Raw genomic sequence first — 20,759 nt, 5'->3', positions numbered from 1 at the left:
AAATAAAGGGGGAGGGATGGTGGACAGGAAAGCAAAAGATGAGGGAAGAAGACAAGGGAGGGATCTATGGGTGTGGGAAAGATAGATAGAAAGATAGATAGAGAGATCCTTTCTTAACTCATACCCTGCTTGGAGGTATTGGGAGGATAAAAGAGGGAAAAAAGAATAAAGTTTTTTTAAAAAAAGAGCACAGCAAAGAACAAAAGAACAACTTACAAAGAAGTAAAAAAAAGATGGACATTCATGAATATAATTTCTTCTAATATATATACTTTTTTGAACTGGTAATTTGTTGTTACATATTTTGAATCCTCTTTAGTGTTCTGCTGGATACATGACAATGTTCTCTTTTGTTTCATTTTGTTTTGTATTCCTTTTCTGTTTTTTTTCCTTATTCTGTTTCTTTAAATAAAATAAATTTGGGGAAAAAATGTTTTTTAAAAAGCCAATATACATATATAAAGAGAAAAAATAAAACAAGTACAATCTATACAGTAAAATCGTTTATTTTCAGGCACAGTCATTGTAGGAATCTTTTTTAACTGAATATTTATTGCAAGAACTTTATTTCTAGAGAGGAGAATAAGAAGAAATAGGGATAAAGTGGGTGGGGAAATGAAATAAAATAAAATCAGAGGAAACCTTTTAAAAAATGGATAAATGGAGAAACAGCAAATAAGTAAGACAACTTGGAAGGTGTTGTTCAGTCATTCTCAATCATATCTGACTCTTTATGACCCTATTTGGAGTTTTCTTGATGAAGATACTGACATAGTTTACCATTCCCTTCTTCGGCTCAGTTTACAGACAAGGAAACAAACTAGAGTTAAGATACTTGCTCAGAATCACAAAACTAGTAAGGATCTGAGGTAATATTTTAATCCGAATCTTCCTAACTCCAGGACCAGCACTCTACCCACTGTACCACCTAGTTGTCCTTTGAAAGCTGTAGCTTTCAAAGTCTTATTAAATATTTAAAAAGAAAAACAAGCTGACCAAAAGAGTTATATGTATAAATATACAATATATGTATATGTACACATGCATATACACATATTGTACAATGTATAAACATTGTTTAGGAGATCTACCATTTTATGTATAATCCATGCAAATATCCATTCTATTGGTATATGTTAACTTAGAAAAAAATGAAAATTAATTTTAAAAGCTAAAAAGCTATATAAATGTGAGACCATGATATTTCAGCTTAATATTTTCTTTCTACCTAAAAGCACTCTGAGGATTTCAAAGTTACTCTCCAGTGTTCATGATTTAGAAGGCCAAGGCAACAGATTGCTTTCATAGCTGCAGTGTATGATACTTGGAATAGATTATAAATTCCTTGAAATTAGGAACTGTCTTTTGCCTTTTTTTAATATTCCTAGTGCTTAGTATAGTGACTGGCCTAGAATGTTGTTAATCTTTATTGATTGATGATTGAATGAAAAAGAAACAAGATATCTCTCTGGGTGCCAACATATCAGGGTCTTTCCATTTCCCATCTGGTCATGATGTCCTTGACAATGTCCCTACTGCCTGGGAACAAAGGTGCCATGAAAGCCATAGGGCATTGGCACTGGCACTTCCACTCGGCCCAGCTCTTCAAAAGTCTTGGCATCCAGCACCAGCAGAAAGGTACTTTCATTCTAGAAAAGAAAACAGCACTCTGCTTTCCTTAAAAGTAAGAGGGACTAAGGAAAAGGAAATTAGTCAGCTTATAAGAAATAAGAAAGCTCTTAAGAAATAAGAAAACCCCAAATCTTTGGATTGGGCAGTACATACTGTGCACAACATGGCAAGAGGTATAAAGTTTAACTAAGCCAGTTTCTGCCATGGTAAAATGTATAATCTCACAGGGCAAGAGTATACAAAATTGCATGATAAGCACATTAAAGAAATTCAAAACGGTTCTACCTGAAGTCTAAGGTAAGAAGGTTGTTACCAACAGTGGGTTTCAGGGAGGACTTCATGAAGAGTTAGCATTTAAAGTGGACTTTAAAGGATAGGTAGAAATTCAATGAGGAACTAAGAGGGAAGAGGACATTCAAGGCATTGGAAAAGCACTGAGGAAATAGCAATCAATAGTAAGCATTTTAAAGCTGCCGTGCCATGTTTTAGGGTACAAGATTCTTTGCTGTTTTGATGAAATAATATATTATCTCAAATGTGATAGGTACTTAATTAATGCATCTTGATTGATTTATATAAACTAGAAAAACCGTACATAACATAGCTATGTCACTTCCATGGAAAAAAAGACAAGAAAAGTGAGTTGTACAGTGTGGAGATTGGGTTGGGCTGGAAGTAAGAGGAGATGAAAGGCACAAAAGCCTGATGAAATTATTCAATTAGGCATTAATTCAACTCAATTCAACAAATAATAAGCACCTATATGTGCGAGGCCTGTACTAGGCATATAGGTAGGTAGGCAGGCAGGCAGGCAAGGAGGCAAGTATTTTTAATATTCACCAACAACAAGGAAACATAGTTACCTGATTGGGAGTGACCACTACAGAAAGAATAACCCCACCATCTTCTTCACTGGCTCCAGGCACTGGAACAAAAACAGGTTCTGAGGGAAAAAACCCATCCTTTCTCCATACCTGTAATATATGATTAAGAGGTTAGTAGCCAGTTAGAAATTACATGTGAGTGTTCTCACTCCCAGCCTAACTTGGTTACCTACAATGGTATTGTAATATCCACTAATAATAATTACTAAATTATAATAATAATTACTAAATTAAATGCTAGACACTTAGGTCTTGGGGACTAAAGAAATAGAGATGATTTCCAAATGTTTTCACCTTCAGTTCTTTGGTCATAACATCAACTTTGATCAGGGAATCTCCCACCAGGTGCCTAAAGCCACAGCCATAAAAGTATCGGTACTTCATGCTGTTACATTGAGCATAGTTGATCTGGGGAAATTCTAGGCCCCCTTCCTCTTCCAGATCCTTGTGATAGAGATTTTCATGAGAGCACCAGATCTAGAAGAGACCCAAAAAGAAGCATAAAAAATTTATAAGGGAAGCAGATCGTATGCTTTTCATTGTTATGGATAGGAGGTGAATTCTTAATCAGATAAAGGACAAAGGCTATTAAAGGATAAAATAGATAATGTCAGTTACATGCTGGCACAAACAAAATTAATATATCCAGGATAAGAGAATTAACTGGGAAAAAAATCTATAAATCAAAAATCTTTTACAAGGGTTTGATATCTAAGAAATAGAGATAATTAGAAGAAATAAATAAGATCAAAGAATATCAATTAATACAATAAGTGTTTTATAAAGTATCTACTCTGTGCCAAGAACTGGGGACATAAATACAAAGAAAAAAATTATCCCTTTTCACAAGAAGTTTATATTTAATGGGGGAGACAATGTGTATGTGTATATAATTAATATATATAATGAATAAATTATAGATATATGCAAAGTAAAGGTAAGATAGTTTGGTAGGGGAACACTATCAGCTAATAGAAATCAGGAAAGCCTTCATGCAGGTCATTCTTGTCTTGTATCTTAAAGGAAGAGATTCTATGAGTTGCAAGTATCGAAGGAATCCCAAGAATATGAGTCAACTATTGCAAAGGCATAGAGATGAGAGTGTCATGTAAGAGGAAGAGAGAGCAGAGTAATTAGGAGGAATATCTAATGAGGCTGGAAAGAGATTGGAGTCAAGTTATTAAGACTTTAAAAATTAAACAGAGAAGTTCATAGTTTATCCAGGAAACTACTGGATTTGGTTGAGTGGGAGAGGAGGAGTCACATAATTGCATATGATGTCACACGCTTAAAATCTCTGCTATTAAGAGAGGTTGGGACTGGTAGATTCCTTGAGTTCAGGAGTTCTGCACTGTGTAGGACTGCGACCTTATCGGGTATCTATGCTAAGTCTGGCATCAACATTAAGAGACCCTTGAGAGACAAGGCAGGTGACCTAAGGGTGAGAAAATCTGCTCAATTCAAAAAAATAAAGTAGGTTTAAATTTCTGTGCATATCAGTATTGGAATTGGCCCATGATTGATCACTGTATTTCCAACCTAGGTGATATAGGAAGAAAAGAAAGGGATAGAAAGACAGGAGAGAGGGAAGAGAAAAGAGAAGGAGGAAAGAAACAAGGAAGAAAAGAAAGGAAAGGAAAGAGGGAAAGATGGAAGAAGAAATTACTTTGGCAGCAGTTGTTTGTCTTTCATTCTCATTCTTGAAGAGGACCATAATGTCAGGGAGGTGGTTATGATACTCAAGTGAATTGAAGTTAAGTGAGGGAGAGCTGGGCAAGGTCATGTGCCTCACTTTCCCCTCCAGAACCATCTGGATCCAGTGGCCAAATATAAATCAGGACAACTGGAGATGTCCTTGGAGGAAATGGGAGAGCTTGGCCTTTTTAAGCTGACGTTTTCAACTAGTCTCAGTTTGATTAGGTTGAACCCGTTCGATGATTAGGTAGCAATTGATGCAAATAATCTCTTCTTCATATAAGTCCCAAAAAATCTAAATAAATAATTGAATGACTTTGAGAGGGGAAGACCTTCAGAATTTATGGCCAAAGCAGAAATAATTACTATTTATATTCAATCTGAATCAGTAGGGACCCAATCAATGACCAAATGGGGGTTGGCTTATTGGTGGCCTGTTAGAATCAGACTGCTTTTGGTTCAAGGCCTGGTCCTGAAGAAGAACTCTAGGCGAGTAAATCCAAGATATTTTGGAAGGGTTCAGAAGTGCAAAAGAGAAAAAAAATGCTTTTAAGAGCATCTATAGATAAAGGGATGATATCCTATGTGGACAGAGGGAAAAAAGGATGGAGGAAAGGGAAAGGAAAGGAGAAAAAGAGAAGGAAAGGAAGGAAGGTTTGTGGGCATTTTAATTATTTCATTTGAATAATTCCAAATCGTTTTCCAGGATGATTATACCAATCCATAGCTCTACCAACAATGGATTAATGTTCAGTCTTTCTACAACCTCTCCAACACTAACTATTCTCACTTTTTGTCATCTTTGCCAATTTACTGGGAATAAGGTAAAGCCTCAGTTGTTTTAATTTGCATTTCTCTTTTTGGTGATGTGAAATATTCTTTCATGTGGTAGTTAACAGTTTGTAGTTCTTCTTTAGATAACTATTTGTTCATAATAACATAACAGTTCATGTTATTCAACCTCATGTGAGCCTTCATGCAGCAAGGTAAACATTTTATTCTCTCATAACTAATTCCTTATCTCACTCTTATGGAAGCCATTCCAAGCCTTCTCTTCCTTCCTTAGGCCTTTTGAAATTCCAAAAGATGTGTAAAAGTTAACTAGATTGCCCAACATCACAAGGCCCACAATCTTTCACCATAAGATTCCAAGGCTAAGCATCTGTCTCAATAAGGTTATTAATAAAGAACCAAAACAGTGATTGAGGAATGGCTAAACACATCATGGCCCATGAATTCAATGGAATATTTCTATGGGGTTAAAAACAACAAACATGATGAATAGACAGTCATGGAAGAATTTACATAAGCTGTTGGAAAAGAGAATTAAGCAGAATCAGGAATGCAATATACAAAGTGATTATAACAATGTAAATGAAAAGAACAATTTCAAAATAATTGAAACTTAATGTTGCAGAATTACAAAGAACAAGCTTGGTCCCAAAGAAGAAATATGAGAACGTTTCTTTTTCTTTTCCCACTCCTTTGGAGAGGTGGAGGATATGGAGGTTCATAAGTGTGAAATGTTGCTTGTAACAGCAGATCTTTTAATATAGTGAATAGGTTTACTGAATTATACTTGTCTTCTTCCTTTTTTAAAAAAAGTGTATTTAAGGGATGATTAGGAAGAATTTGGGGGGAGGGGGATTATGTTAAGAAGATATCCAAAAAAAACCATTTAAAAAAATGATTATCTAAATCAGGTTTCTGTATTCTGACACAAAGATTTTTTAAGTTGGTTGAAATACTTCAGGATTTAAAACAAATTGGAAACATGATTTTCTGTTCATATTTTAACCGAAGGTCAAAATTTTAGATCTGGAAGGAACCTTAGAGGTCATCTCAACCAGAGATGTCAACTTCATGGCTGAAGCAGTGAAATTCTCCAGGATAGTGAATCATGTTAAAATGTAGTTGGGAAATATTTGACAAAATTCATTAAAAATACAATCCAAAGTAGATAATGTATGGTTTTCTAAGTCAATCTTTGGCTTGTTGGGATATTTTTCTATTTGAGTTAGAATCCAATGATCTAGGCCAACACCTTCATTTTACAGATGGGGACACTGAGCTCAAATGATGAGGTTGTTTTACTAAAGTCACACAGATAGTGAGTGACAAAGGTGGGAATTGAACCCTGGTCCATTAGGTTGTAAACTCCTTGAGGGCAGGGACTTCTTTTGCCTCTTTTTGTGTCCCCTTAACTAAGCATAGTGCCAGCTAAGTGGTAGGGGCTTAATAAATATTTTTTTGTTTACTTCATTGATTGTTAGGGCTTTTGACTTCAAACTGAGCATCAGTACTTTCTCAACTACTTTTACTTCTAGAATTTATATTCAAATCATGAAAGATGTTAGAGGACTGAAAATAATAAGCCTTTTAAAATCCAATCTATTATCTGGTTGTTGTGGTGGTATGGTGGTAGTGATGGTAATGAGAAAACAAAGGCTCTGGATATATGAATTCACAGAAATTAGAGCAGTCCCCCCCACAGTGGTGCTGATCTGTATCAGTTTCAGGCAGACACACCACAAGCACAAGACTGATTTATGTCAGTTCTACTGTTTCTACCCACCTGGCTTCAATTATATGTGATGAGGTAAAGATGAGCAACACAGCAAGAGCACTGTGACATTACCTGGATCAACAAACATTTAGTGTTCACCTCAGCCCAGCCACAAGAGAATGGGTAGAATTTTTATCAAGAGAATAAAACTGTTCTTCCAAGCTTCATTTCATACTAGGCACCAAGTCACTAGGAAACTGGTGTATACATGTATGTGTATGCACATATACAAAATATGACACAAAATACATACTATTTAAATATATATTAAATAATAATATATATGTATATTTGTATGTATGTTTGTGTTTATGTATTTATATATGTGTGTGTATATACCCAAAACTAAAATTTTAATCAATAAGTCTTCAGAGAATACCGTCCCATCTTTCTGTTTCACAGCAGTAGCTGATGAGTAGGTCAATGGACTGAGGTTCTGTCCCACGGAGGAATCTGTGCTGCTACCCAATGGCAAAACAAATCTTCGGGGGAAAGCTTTTGGCGCTGAGTTGTAGACCTGTTAAAGGAAAAGAGTAATTTAAAAAGGGAGTTATCATTAAAGAAACAGAATAGCACTTTGTTCTGAAGAGAGCCATTTCTCCCTCCCTCACCTACTGTTTTAAATACAAGAAAGTTTTAATTGTATTCAAGTTGCCAGTAATTTAGAATTGAATTATCATGTTTTAAGCAACTAGCCTGGATTTTAAAACTGGACATATTAATAAAGGATTCGTTCTTTAACTTCAGGGTTGCTGTGACTTGCCAACTATTGTTTATTGTTTGCTCCGGATCTGCATGGGGATGATTAGTTGAACAAGTGAACATTGCCTTAACTGATAATTGTCTCACCCCTGTTTGACTCATAATGTTTAAAAAAAAAAAAAAAAAAGGAGAGACAAGGCAGTTTCACTAAGATTATACATCCAAGGTGTTCAGTGTTTGATCCCTAGGGACTTTAAAAGTTTTTCTCTATAAAGAAATCAAATTTGGTCTCAGAATCCTCAGGACCCCTTAACATTGCTAAATTCTTCCCCTCAAATGTTTATGTAGATTGTTGTTATCATATTGGAAATTATTGTTAAAGAAATAACATAACCCCGCTAAAACAGTCTCAGAGACACTTCCCCCCAGAATTCCTGGACCACACTATGAAAGCACTATCTTAGGACACTGACATTAGCCACTTTAAACTGAGGCTCTTATTGAGTCGTTAATGGTTTTGCTAATCTTTTCAGAATTTCCAAATTGTTATCTTTGTTAGCTTTTCATTGTATGTTATTTCATTTTATTTATTTTCATTTTAAAGTTTGGGTGGGTTTTTTTTTTAAGTTTTATACAGTCAACTTGAAATAAGATAAATCATAGGATTTAGAACTGGAAGAGTCCATTAGAGATCATCCATTTCACTCTTATTGTGCTGATGAGTAAATTGTTGCCTAAAGAAGTTACCCAAAATCTAACAGATGCTTAGTAGTAGTGTCGAAATTCAGATTCAGGTTCTCTGATTCCAGATGCAGTGCTTTTGTTCATAAATGGTCCTTTTAGCAGCCAAGAACAAATCTCTTCTACACTCAATCCTAAATGCTTCCCAGCCCACCCCCGACTTCTAAGCTGCCTTAAGAAAAAGGTATCCATTCTGATATCTAACATCACAAAGATCTTAGGAACTCTGAAAAATTACTGGCTGAATTCTCCCCATCCCAAATCATGCCCCAAATAAGCAAAAATCCCAGCTTCAGGAATATCTCAGGAGAGCTACTAGAACACAGCTATTTACTTATATTCCCAAATACTCAGTTTCTATAGGGAAACATTCACTAACAAAAACCATAGTCTCCAACCAATCTAACTTTCTGACAGCAACTAGAGCTCCTAATCAGCCTAAATCATGGACTAGGATGGATCTGGGTAGGAAATGATATCCAGGCAGGGTCCCCCAAACCAATCTCTCTACAAGTTTAATTTTAGAAAATAATCAAGTGGTCCTGAATTTTTCTATTGCTGCAAGGATCCTTAACTAATGTATTAGAATGTCTATTATATAAGTAAATTGATCTACCTCGATTGATTTTGATGATAAAAGCATTCCCATATTCTTTTCAACTCTCTAATCTTAACATGGAAATCACAAAAATTAACATAGGGCTTTTTCTTAGTAAGAGTTTTAGGATGGAGGTAACAATAACCCCGTTGGGTTGCCTCCATTTCTGTTCCGAAATTCTCAAACTGTCCAGCCTCAAGCAGCAAAATTAGAAGCAATGAGTGGAAGATGACAACAGGCAGATTAGGCTCCATTTAAGATTCTAATATTTAGAACCCTTCAAAATGTAATGTGTTGCCTCAGGAAGTCAAAAGTTCCCTTTCAAGACAGCTCTTCAAGCAACTGCTTGTTGCCAACCTAACAGGTAAATTATCAAGGGGATTCTTTTTCATGTATGGAAAGGATTTGGCTTCTGAGGTCTCTTCCAGCTTACAAATTCTATGATTCCAATCAATCTCATTCTTTCTTGACTACACACCTGATCATTACCCTGATCCCACAGTAGAATCTAATTTATGGCAGTTTTAATCCACCTGTCCCTCTCCCCTGAAAACTTTCCTACAAATTTCTTCTCAAGTGATTTTTTTCATCCTCCCAGAGAGACTCCTCACTCTCCCCTAATCCCACTCTCTTTAGACACAGGCTGTAGTAACACTGTACATCTGATTAACTCCTTACCAACTCCTCATCTCACTTGGATGAGACTTGAAAATGCTACCACTACAGGGAACAGGATCGTTATTATGCCCAAATGCTAAACTGTTCGCTCAGCAGAGATTGAATGAGGTTTTTCTAGTCTCAGAAGCTATCAATAATTCAGCCACTGTAGAAACATATACCAGCAAACCCCAAAAGATAGAGATGAATCTTTTTTTTAATTCTGAAGTTGATTTTTAATACTTCTCAATAATTAAAATCTTGACTTGGAATATGGCGAGCTAAGGAAGGAAAGAGACAACATCCTGACTTTCTAATTTTCCTCTCATGCTTTCATAATATCTATTTAAAGATCCAAACATTCTAGAGAGCAATTTGGAACTGTGCCCAAAGGGCTATCAAACTGTGCATGCCCTTTGGTCCAGCAATTTCATCACTGGGTCTGTATCTGAAAGAGATCATAAAAGAGGGAAATGTTTGTAGCAGCCCTTTTTGTAGCGGCAAGAGTGGATACCTATCAATTGAGGAATGGATGAATAAGTTATGATATACGAATGTAACTTAATATTATTGTTCTATAAGAAATGATGAGCAGACTGATTTCAGAAAAGTTTAGAAGGACTTGCATGAACTGATGCTGAGTAAAGTGAGCAGAACTAAGAGAACATTGTACACAGTAACAAGATTATTTGATGATCAACTGTGATGGACTTGGCTCTTCTTAACAATGCACTGATTCAAGACAATTCCAATAGAATTAGAATAGAAAATGTCATCTGCATCCAAAGAGAGAACTATGCAGACTGAATATGGGTCAAAGCAAAGTATTTTCACTTTTTTATTTGTTTTTTTCTTTCTTGTGGGTTTTTTTTTTTTTACCTTTTGGTCTGATTTTTCTTACACAACATGACAAATATGGAAATACATGTAAAGGAATTGCACAGTTAGCCTATTACCAGATTACCTGCTGTCTTGGGGAGGGGGGAGGCAAAGGTTAGAGGCAGAAAATTTTGGAACACAAAGTTCTTCTAAAATGAATGTTGAAAACTATCTTTACATGTATTTGGAAAGATAAAATATTATTGAAAAGTTTTTTAAATTAACATCGACTTAAGAAACCTGAATATTAGAAATCTAGAATTGTTTAACAGAAAATTTTTGTAAACAATTTCTTTTCTTAAATTTGATAAAGCAAAGGCAGACTAGCTACACTGAATTCAATTCATATTAAAGGGTTAGTTTCCAAATTGTCTTGTACAAATAACAATAATAGACTGTTTCCAACACTGATCCAGTTTCCTGACAAGACCAATGGAAGGCCCGAGGATCTAGAATGTGTACATGAAGACTTCAGATGTCTGGAACATAACAGATAGCATTTTTTCTAAATAAAGCTGGCTATGATTTTAGCAAAGTTGAGCACATCATTGGAATTAATTCTTCTAAAGCTTTATCCACAGAAAGTCAGAACTGGGAAGACTGTGTCCCTGTGGGATATTTCTGATAACTGAACCAAAGAAGAAAATGCTTCAACAATTCCATAATCATAATACTGAATGCTAATCCATGGAGTAATTCTAGGGGAAATTTCATTTAGTTTTAACCAAGGAGACAGTATTGTTGATGATTTAATTGCTTGAGATGGATACGTCTATTGGGTTTCCCAACCATTGGCACAGTTTTCCCCTTAGAGTAGGGTAATGCTTCATAATGTGTATTCTCAGGGATAGAATGTCCATTGAATTTAGGAAGGTTATTCTCTTTCTCTCTCTGTCTCTCTGTCTGTCTCTGTCACTGTCTCTCTCTCTCTCTCTCTCTCTCTCTCTCTCTCTCTCTGTCTCTCCTTCTCTGTCTTTCTCTCTCCGTCTGTGTGTGTGTGTGTATATGTATGTCTCTTTGTGTCTCTCTGTGTCTCTGTTTCTCTCTGTCTCTCTATCTCTCTCTATCTGTCTGTCTTTCTGTCTGTCTGTTTCTCTGTCTCTCGCTCGCTCTGTGTGTATGTGTCTCTTTGTGTCTCTGTTTCTCTCTGTCTCTCTCTCTGTGTCTCTTTCTCTCTTTCTCTATGTCTCTCTGTCTCTCTGTATCTCTCTCTCTCTGTTTCTGTCTCTCTCTCTCTCTCTGTCTCTCTCTCTCTGTTTTTCTCTCTCTCTGTCTGTCTCTCTCTCTCTGTGTGTCTTTCTCTCTCTCTCTCTCTCTCTCTCCCTCTGTCTTTTTCTCTCTATCTGTCTCTCTCTCATTATACACATACATACACACACATTTCTGAGAAGAATACATATACACAGTATTGTAGAGATACAACCACAGCTACCTTGGCTATTATTCCCAAAAGGTGAGCAATCAACACAGCACACAGATATACATATGCACACACGTGCACACACACACGTGTACACACACATATATGAAACATAGCCACAGCTTCCTTGTCACCAAAACCACACTGACTTGCTATACCCTCAAGGTGTATCAGACATACATAAGCAAAGTTTGTTCTCACTACTTGCCTTAAATGCCCTGGCTACAGCCGCTCTGAGCAAATGTGAGAGTGCCCTCAACTAGTCTCATCCCAAGGGTCCTCATTCAACAACACAGAAATATCTTGAGGTTAGTCTCTAACTCGTGTATCACATGGTCCTCCTTATACTCTCTCTCCATCTCTGTATCTCATTGCATTTCTTTTGTCCCTCCACTATGCTGACAGTCTCTCTTTAGGGTCCCATATAACCCTGAAATTCTGTAATTTTCTAATTTTGGTTTAAAGAGATCATTTTCCCTTGAAACTTTGCTGGTCCTGAATTTTATTTTCTCTGAGTTTGACAACAAGAGATAATCAAAGGATTTAAAATGAAAAGGGAACATAGATTCAGAGAAAGAAGGATTTTTAGAAATAATCTACTCTGATCCCTTTGTTTTTACAGAAACTAAACTGAAACCAAAAGAAGTGACTACTATGAAATCACATAAGTACTAAAGAGCAGAGCCTAGGCTTGAACCTACCTCTTTGACCCCAGATTCAGTGTTCCTTCAATCACACCTTGCTGGCTACATTGGATTCTGCAGTATTCAGAGCACCGTCCCCACCTAAACTGGTTGTGCCTTCCCTATGGCAATTAGGTTCAATTATAGCCTCACGCATGATAGACAGTAATATTCTCATGTAGAAATGATTTAATCTTAGTATAAATAGAGGCAGCTAGGTAGTACAGAGGATCAAGCATTTGTTCTGAAATCAGGAAAACCCAAGTTCAAATCTAGCTCCAGAAACATCATAGATGTGGGATCCTGGGCAAGCCTCTCTGTTATAATTTCCTTTTCTGTAAACCATGGATAGTAATTGCAAGGTTATTACCTTTCAGGGTTGTTATAAGGATAAAATGAGGTAATATTTGAAAAACATTTTATAAACTTCAAAGAGCTATATAATTGCCAGCTATTATTGTTAATCCTAATCTATTCATGTTTTAAAATTTACATCATAATACTACTGATAAAATCAAGGGATAGAGTAGAACAATTTGAAGGTAAATGAATTGCTAATCTACAATGCTACAGAACAGGATTTTGACCCAGTCCACACCTTGTTACAATCCATATTTAAATAACTGAGAGAATCATTTGATAAATTGGATGTATGTCCTTTAGCCACAGCAAATGGGAAAACAAGCATCTGCCTCTATGCTGATTACACAGCTTTATTATCTCTAATTAGGACCAGATTTAAGAAGCAGCTGAGTCTATTGGCTAATTGTTGTTAGGAGGAGTAACTTAGCACCAACTAAAACAAAATGAAAATTATTCTATTTGACAGACATCCTCCAACATTTAAAAGGATGATACTTGATAATCCATCTGACAAGTCAGTTTATTTAACTACAAAAGAAGGCATTAACAGCAAACTCATCCTGGCAGACCAGTGAATATATAGTTCTACTCAGATGGCTTTTTGGGGCTAATCCAAAGTCTTTTTATAGTTCAGATAACTAACACCTGCCCTTCAAAATGAGTTTCATGTTCTATAGGATACAGAACCATAGGAGATCAATCAAGAATTTGTCCAAGTACTAGAAAAGAATTCCCCTTTCAAAGAAAATACAGGCCTTACTCTCTGAATGCCCCTCCATGGAGAAGCGGGTCGGGCACACAATCTGGTTAAGAATATAAAACTCCTCAACTTTTGCAAAGAAATGTCACCTCTGGGTTCTCTATATTTGTTTATAAAGCCTGTGAAACCTGGATAGTATATTGTTGCAATGCCAAGAAACTTAATGGTTTCCATCTGAATTGTCTTAGGAAGATTCTGAAGATCACCTGGCAGGATAAAATACCAAACACCAAGGTCTTTTCTCAAACTAAACTGTCAAGCAATCAGACTCCACTGCAGAGAGCATACCTCCCTCTGACTGACAATATTGTTTGAATTTCAAATGTACGCTTGCTAAAAAGACTATTTTATGGAGAACCACAGGGTAAGAGCTGACACAGTGGTCAGGAAAAGCAATACAAGGACACTTTCAAGTTCTCTTAAGAACTTTAGAATTGATTGCATAACATGGGTGATACTGGCACAGGACCACCCAGCATGATGTGACCTTGTCAGAGAAGACTCTGTGCTCTGTGAAGAAAGCAGAATTGAATTATCCTAAAGGAAACTCGAGATGTGCAAAGTTAGAGAAACTCCTCAAATATTCATAGGAACTATTTGTGAACAACCTGTGGTAAAGCTTTCTGAGCTCATATTGGTATGATCAGCCACAGTCAGACACACTGTGATTCAACTCTAATATATGTCATTTTGGTCTTCCTTGAGACCCAAGGACAACAATCAGTAAGTTCTTACCCTGGGATCTGCAAATCCTCAAGGGTTTCATAAATATATTTCAAGAGGGCCTGTGAAAGTAAATGGTGGGGAATATTACATTATTATTTTCACTAAAATCTCATTAAAATTTAGCATTTCTTTCAACCAAGAATGCAGTCAACAATCATTTTGAGAAGGGTCCACAGGCCATATCAGGCTGTCAAAAGTATCCATGACCAAAAAAAAAAAAAATTGTGTGTTTTAAAACATATAGATCACGCTTTAATCAACAATATACAAAATTAACATGTCAAAACTTATCAGAAAAATCCACCTTGGATTTCTTGTGTAATCAAGCTTCCCACCAAGCCTGGAGCAGTTTTGAGGAAAGATACCATCATAGTAGGCAGGAGTTATGACTCCTGATTGGCTGGGCCAATTTCAAGCATATCCTTGCATAAGGGACTTATTTCAGTTGGTTTCAGACATTTCCAAAACACCACAAGATCTGAAGATCTCCTGAGAGTCAGTCAAGAAGACAAAATTTTGAATGACAAAATCCCATCTTTTCTCCATAATCCTACAACTCAAAACTGCAGACATGTATGGGAGCTAGACCCATCATTTCTTTAACATTCAGGATTTGTAATTCTAGAGACTGCTGAGGAAGAACTTCCCCCTCCCCCCCAGGTAGATAATCTCTCTCCTGGTTTAAATTGACACCTTAATTCCATTTACTTTTTGGAACTTCTCTAGTATATTCAAACTCAAAACTCAGATTTCATTTGCATTTTGCTTGGATAAATGGATTTTATTGTTATTTACCATTTGTGATTTTTTTTTTCTGTGTGTAAATAGCATTTGGTGTGGAGAGTTTGATAAAGTTAGGCAATCTCTCATAAAAACAGTGGGGAAAGCACTTTCCTTCTGAACCTACTGTACCCCCAGAACAGAGATATTTGAGGAGTAGTATATAGACAAGTTTCTATTCTACTTTCCCTCTTAGAGACTAAAGGAGATATCACCCACCTAGTATGCTGGGGATGCAGGTGTGGCATTTCTCCTGAGTACAAAGGTTATCCATATCTTAGATCATACAGGAGCTATATCTATAATTTAGACAACCTATACACTTATATCTTACAAGTACAAACCAACACTTCAGGCAGCAAAGTCCATTGGAGGAGCAGTATGACACAGTAAAGAACCACTACAATGCTATTTACTGATAGTCCTGGACTTGGAGTCAAAGGATCTGGTTTCTAATCCCAGTTCTTCCATAAATTTCCTATGTGACCAAGTCACTTATCTTTGACTCTTAGTTTCTTCTAATAATACTAAGATTCTGTAATTCTATAATTTTTGAAATTCATTATTAATTGCATATATGTTTTATATTATATATGATATATTATATAATAGTATATATATTAATAATTAATAAAATATTATTATTTTGAAACTGCTGAATTAAGGAATATAACTCCTTCTTTAAGTACCAGGAAAAAGACCAACACATTTGCCTATAACATTGAGGTGACCCTGGGTTGCCAAAAGTTAGTTACCGCTAGACTATGTGGTCTACATGCCCAACCAAGCTGGGAAGAATTTAAGAACACAGTTAGCAAGGTTATACATAGCTGTTACACAAGGACTAGTCTAGCTAAATTTAGAGACACTCATCTCCAGAAGGTTAATCACTAGATAATGAATTTTGAGGGTCACAGGACAATCCCTGAACCAAAAATAAACACTATTTACAAAATCAAGAAGGGATTATGATCTGCATCACTGGATGAATTACCGAGTACTTGAAGTAATAAAGCATAAACATACTTGTTTCCATTTGTTGTGCAATGAGAATTATCCAATCTAACATGTTTCTTTTTTTAATCCTTTGGCTTCCAGGAAACAAATGGCTATATTATGTGCTCAGCTGCAGTAATCAATTCATCTCATGTTTCTAGTTATATTTAATTCTCTGGGTTTTTTTATTAATTTTGTTCAGTTTTTATTTATAGTTATCCTATTTTGTGTTATGTTTGATTTTATTGATGGATGGACATAAGAAGGATTTGAAATTTCAATCCAGTAGGAGAGCTCCCTCCATTTTTGCAGATCAAAATTAATCTGCAAATTATTAGGTAATTCCTATGAAGTAACCTGAGACTTAACAAAAGTCTCTCAGTAAATGTTATAAAGTAGAATGTGCACTCTGGCCTTCCTGACCCCAAAGCCATAATTCTATCTACCATTCCATATCACTTCTTAATTTTATAAGGTCCTCAAATTCATTTGGAGGAGTAGTTGAAATATAAATCTTAAATAAACAAAAGAGGTAGTTCTGATTTCAGTACTATAAAATTACTTCAAATCCTTGTAGGTATGTAATTTCTAAGAAAGAAGCAAACAGTTTTACACCTAAGCCTGGTACAGATAGGTTTAATGCCATTAAAAGGTAACCTCTTTTCTAAAGCCCATTGGTGTGGGACACTTTTCTTATTAGCAGAGATGAATGTTCCAGTCCTCCCAAGGACGAAGTGATCAAAATTAGCTTGAATCTGATCATACCTCCTAGACAAATAATCTTAAGGAAATAAATGGTAGTCCACTTCTCTGAGGAACACAGAGTGGTGGCCTCCAATTCTTACCTCCTGCTTTCCCTCCTTGCAGGAATAAAAGTTTTCCTTAGAGAAAGGTGGAAGGAAAAGAGTCTGGAGATGTCTCTTCTGCCTCCTTTCAAGGTCCACACAAGGACATTGTCCCCACCACACCTGATCTCCTTCCTCACATATGGAGCTCTCTCTTTCCTTACATATATAAAACAAAAGTTTACCTGGTCCAGTTCTTCCCCTGTTTTCCGTAGATTCTGTAAGTGGTAAATGTTCAGGATTTTACCATCATCCTGGCAACACAGATCCACTACAACACAGTCCTGGTCCTCAAAGGCATTGATTTGATGAAAAGTTATAAAAGGTTTACTATAAAATACCCCTGGAAGGTGCTGCAGAGAAAGAAAACAAAAAGTGAGTGTTTTTTTCCTTCTCTCACACAAGGATTCATGTACCTTAAATATGGGGAAATCAAAAGTTAGGTTTCTGTTGATATGATTGTATGGCTGATCTGGCAAAGTAGCACATCCTGACGTTGGTCCTGGATTCTTGGACTGCACACTCACTATGCTGTGTATCACATCTTCACTAAAGACATGGAAGAAATAGGGTTAGAAAACCACCACCGAAAGTTTGAAGTTTCTATTCAGAAAAGTAGCATTGTTGGGTCAGTGTAGCCAACAGAAATTTACCCAGATTCTACAAGCAATAGCTCAGGACTGTATATTCAATATCTTTATCAATGACCCAGACAATCAGAGAATATCTTCAACATATAGATAGAAAATAGCAATTTAGGATATTATAAACCCATGAGAAGCAGAGTCAGAAAAACAGTAGTCCTTGGCAAATTGTAAAAATATGCTACCAGTGATGTCAGAAAGATATGAATTAAAAAGATACAGTAAATTTTGTGGTTTACCATTCCACCACTCCCTAGTTGATAAAATTGGAGAAAACAAGGAACAAAAAAAAACAGGCAATAAGATATTTAGAGTTGCAAAGATGTATTATCACCCACTTATCCCTTTTTAAAGTGTGATATTCTATCTGATAAAATTAGAAGGAAAGCTAGCCATTGGACAGGTAAAAGACTATCCATTAAAAGAGAGTAGAACATTCCAGATAGTTTCAGGCACAGGTGGGACACATACAACAGGGAACAAAAAGATCCATACTCACTATGGAGACACAGACATAGAGAGGAGTAGTACTTTGGTAAGAAAGCAGCTTCAAAGAAACAAAACCTCTAGCAGCAAAGAAGAGAATTGTCTATGGATTAAAGTAAGAATTACACCTAGCAGTTGAGAATTAAACTTTGAAGAGCATACTCAGAAACCTTTTTATTGTAGACTCACCCAACAGAGATGCTGAACCAAGAAATAGCATGAGGATACCACAAGAAGAATGAAGGTATCAGAGCTCTAGAGGACCAGAGATATATGTTGCTTTAGTCATTTGTTTCCTAAATATGTAGTGAATTCTAGGCTGTGTTCACGTTTCCCATTGACATTTTCTGTATTGTTGGGAAACTATGTTTCAAGTTCATAAAGATAAGGGAGTGGGAAAGGGAAATATTTTGTAATCACTGTTCATATTATGCCATCTTAGCATATGCCTTTGCTTAAAACTAATTGTCTATTAGTTGACTTTTTTTTAACTTATTTATTTATTTTGCTGAGGCTATTGGGATTAAGTGACTTGCCGAGGATCACACAGCTAGGAAGTATTAACTGTCTGAGACCAGATTTTAACTCAGGGCTGGTGCGCTATCCATTCAGCCATCTAGCTTCCCTACTTATTTAATTTTTAAATAGTATATTATTTTCCCAATTATATGTAAAGATAGTTTTCATCATTCATTTTTTTAAGATTTTGAATTCCAATTTTTTTTCTCCCTTCCTTACCTCTCCCTTTCCCACACTAGCAAACAATTGTATATAGGTTATACATGTACATTTATTTTTAACATATTTCCATGTGAGTCATAGTCACAAGGGAAAAAAAAGGCAAAATAGTATGCTTCTATCTACATTCAGTCTCCATAATTCTTTCTCTAGATGAGGATGGCATTTCCTGATAAAATTTATTAGAATTGCTTGGATCACTGAATTACTCAGAAGAGTTATGTTTATCATAGTTGATCATTACACAACCTTGTTGTTGCTATGGGCAATGTTTTCCTGTTTCTGCTCACTTCACTCAGCATCAGTTCATGTAAGTCTTTCCAGGCTTCTTGGAAATCAGCCTGTTCATCATGTCTTATAGAATAACAATATTCTATTACATCCTTATACCATAACTTATTCAGTCATTCCCCACCCACTTATTTTCTAATTCTTTGCAACTACAAAAAGAGCTGCTATAAATATTTTTGCACATGTGGGTCCTATTCCCTCTTTTATGATTTCTTTGGGATAGAGACCCAACAGTGGTACTGCCGGATCAAAGTGTATACACAGTTTTATAGCCTTTGGGGTATAGTTCCAAGTTATAGTAGCTGTCTATTAAAGGTAAACTCCCTGATAAAAAATGAAGTGTAATTTTAAGAATAAAGAACTACAGACTATACTTTTGAATTCCGGAGATAGTAATCAGTCCCTTGACAATACAATCTTCATGCCCATCGATGTTAAGTTATAAAGGATGCCAGAAGGGATGCTTTACTAAATCAAATTCAAGGTAGTCTATTTAGAAAGAAACACAAATCACATGAAGAACAAATTTTAAAACTCCAATTAAACACCAAATTAGAAATTCTGAAAATCAACTAAGAAAGCTAGGGGGGAAAAAAAGCAAATCACAAACATATAAGCAAATGAAGAAAGTAGAGGAGCATTTTTCTAGAATTTAAAGACAAAATACTTTATATACATTATCTCATCTGATCCTTATGTTTACTTTAGTGGCCCTATTTCTTACTGATCTTTGTTCTAAGTTGTAATGCTATTTATATTTTATTGTATTTTATTATCTGGTTCATGCTGCTGGCTGTATATTTGACATCTCTTTCTAGAGCCCTGAGTGTCTTGCCTAGTGTCACATAGCCAGTATGTATCAGAAGCATGATCTGAACTTCTTCCCATCTCCAGTGTTAATGTTCATGGAAAATAATCTCTTAGAAGCAGGTTTTAGTTTGAGGTATCAGGTTGGCTTTTTGATGCTAGGTTAAGTGCAGATGGAACTGCCCCACTGAAGCTACATTAACTACTATAAGTTACTGGTTTGTCAGTCATTTGGAGGTACCTGGGGCCACATTACCTTTATCCTGATAACCAGCTCCAACCGTACAAAATCTCTGCTCTAGAAACCTCTGGGTCTGTATACAGTGCAGGTCTGTGCTTAGAAATAAACCCAATTCCTATTCTTCAAAGGGTTCCAAGAAACCTATCATTTTTAGTGGTCTGGGACATTTTCTGTCCCAGAAACCTAGAATATAGACCTGTTCATCAGTCAGTTTTGTGAAACAGGAGGATGAAACCCCAGACTTTGTAAGCATTGTTGTGATCCTACCAGGGAGTTAGGAGAATGTATAATTAAACAGTGTGTGATAACTGGAAGAAGTTATGAGACTATTATACATGCAATACCTAAATCAGCAATAACTGCTATGTGGAAGAGGCACTGCTAGGAAAATGTTCACAGATGTCCTTTTAATTGATTCAGCTGGTTAATATAATCATTTCCTAAAGTGATTCTCATATACAGAACCTGTTGTATTAAGTGCTAATAGCTAGTCCAGACCAGAGAGATATAATATTCATGGTTTCAAAAGAGATAAAATTGCAATTTCTAGGAGAGAGTGAGAAATGGTCCCAGTGGTTCAGTGGATATCTGATAAACATTTATTAAGCACCTACTATATGTCAGG

General features: G+C 35.9%; 1 protein-coding gene across 2 annotated transcripts in view; it reads right to left on the bottom strand.

The window, feature by feature from the left end:
• Window positions 1-490: 490 nt before the first annotated feature.
• Window positions 491-20,759, bottom strand: part of BCO2 (beta-carotene oxygenase 2) — a 37,915-nt gene continuing 17,646 nt past the window's right edge. For both annotated transcript variants that reach the window (XM_012545023.3, XM_031961193.1), the window contains 5 exons: window positions 17,113-17,280; window positions 7,157-7,294; window positions 2,811-2,993; window positions 2,496-2,606; window positions 491-1,649 (listed from right to left, as the gene is read on the bottom strand). In XM_012545023.3, the coding sequence (XP_012400477.2) occupies window positions 1,533-1,649; window positions 2,496-2,606; window positions 2,811-2,993; window positions 7,157-7,294; window positions 17,113-17,280 (717 nt within the window). In that variant the 3' untranslated portion in view covers window positions 491-1,532. The remainder of the gene's footprint in view (window positions 1,650-2,495; window positions 2,607-2,810; window positions 2,994-7,156; window positions 7,295-17,112; window positions 17,281-20,759) is intronic.

This window comes from Sarcophilus harrisii, chromosome 3 (assembly GCF_902635505.1).
Source record: "Sarcophilus harrisii chromosome 3, mSarHar1.11, whole genome shotgun sequence".
NCBI lineage: Eukaryota > Metazoa > Chordata > Mammalia > Dasyuromorphia > Dasyuridae > Sarcophilus > Sarcophilus harrisii.
The sequence above is the reverse complement of the archived record's forward strand: the minus strand, read 5'-3'. Positions and strand labels throughout refer to the sequence as shown.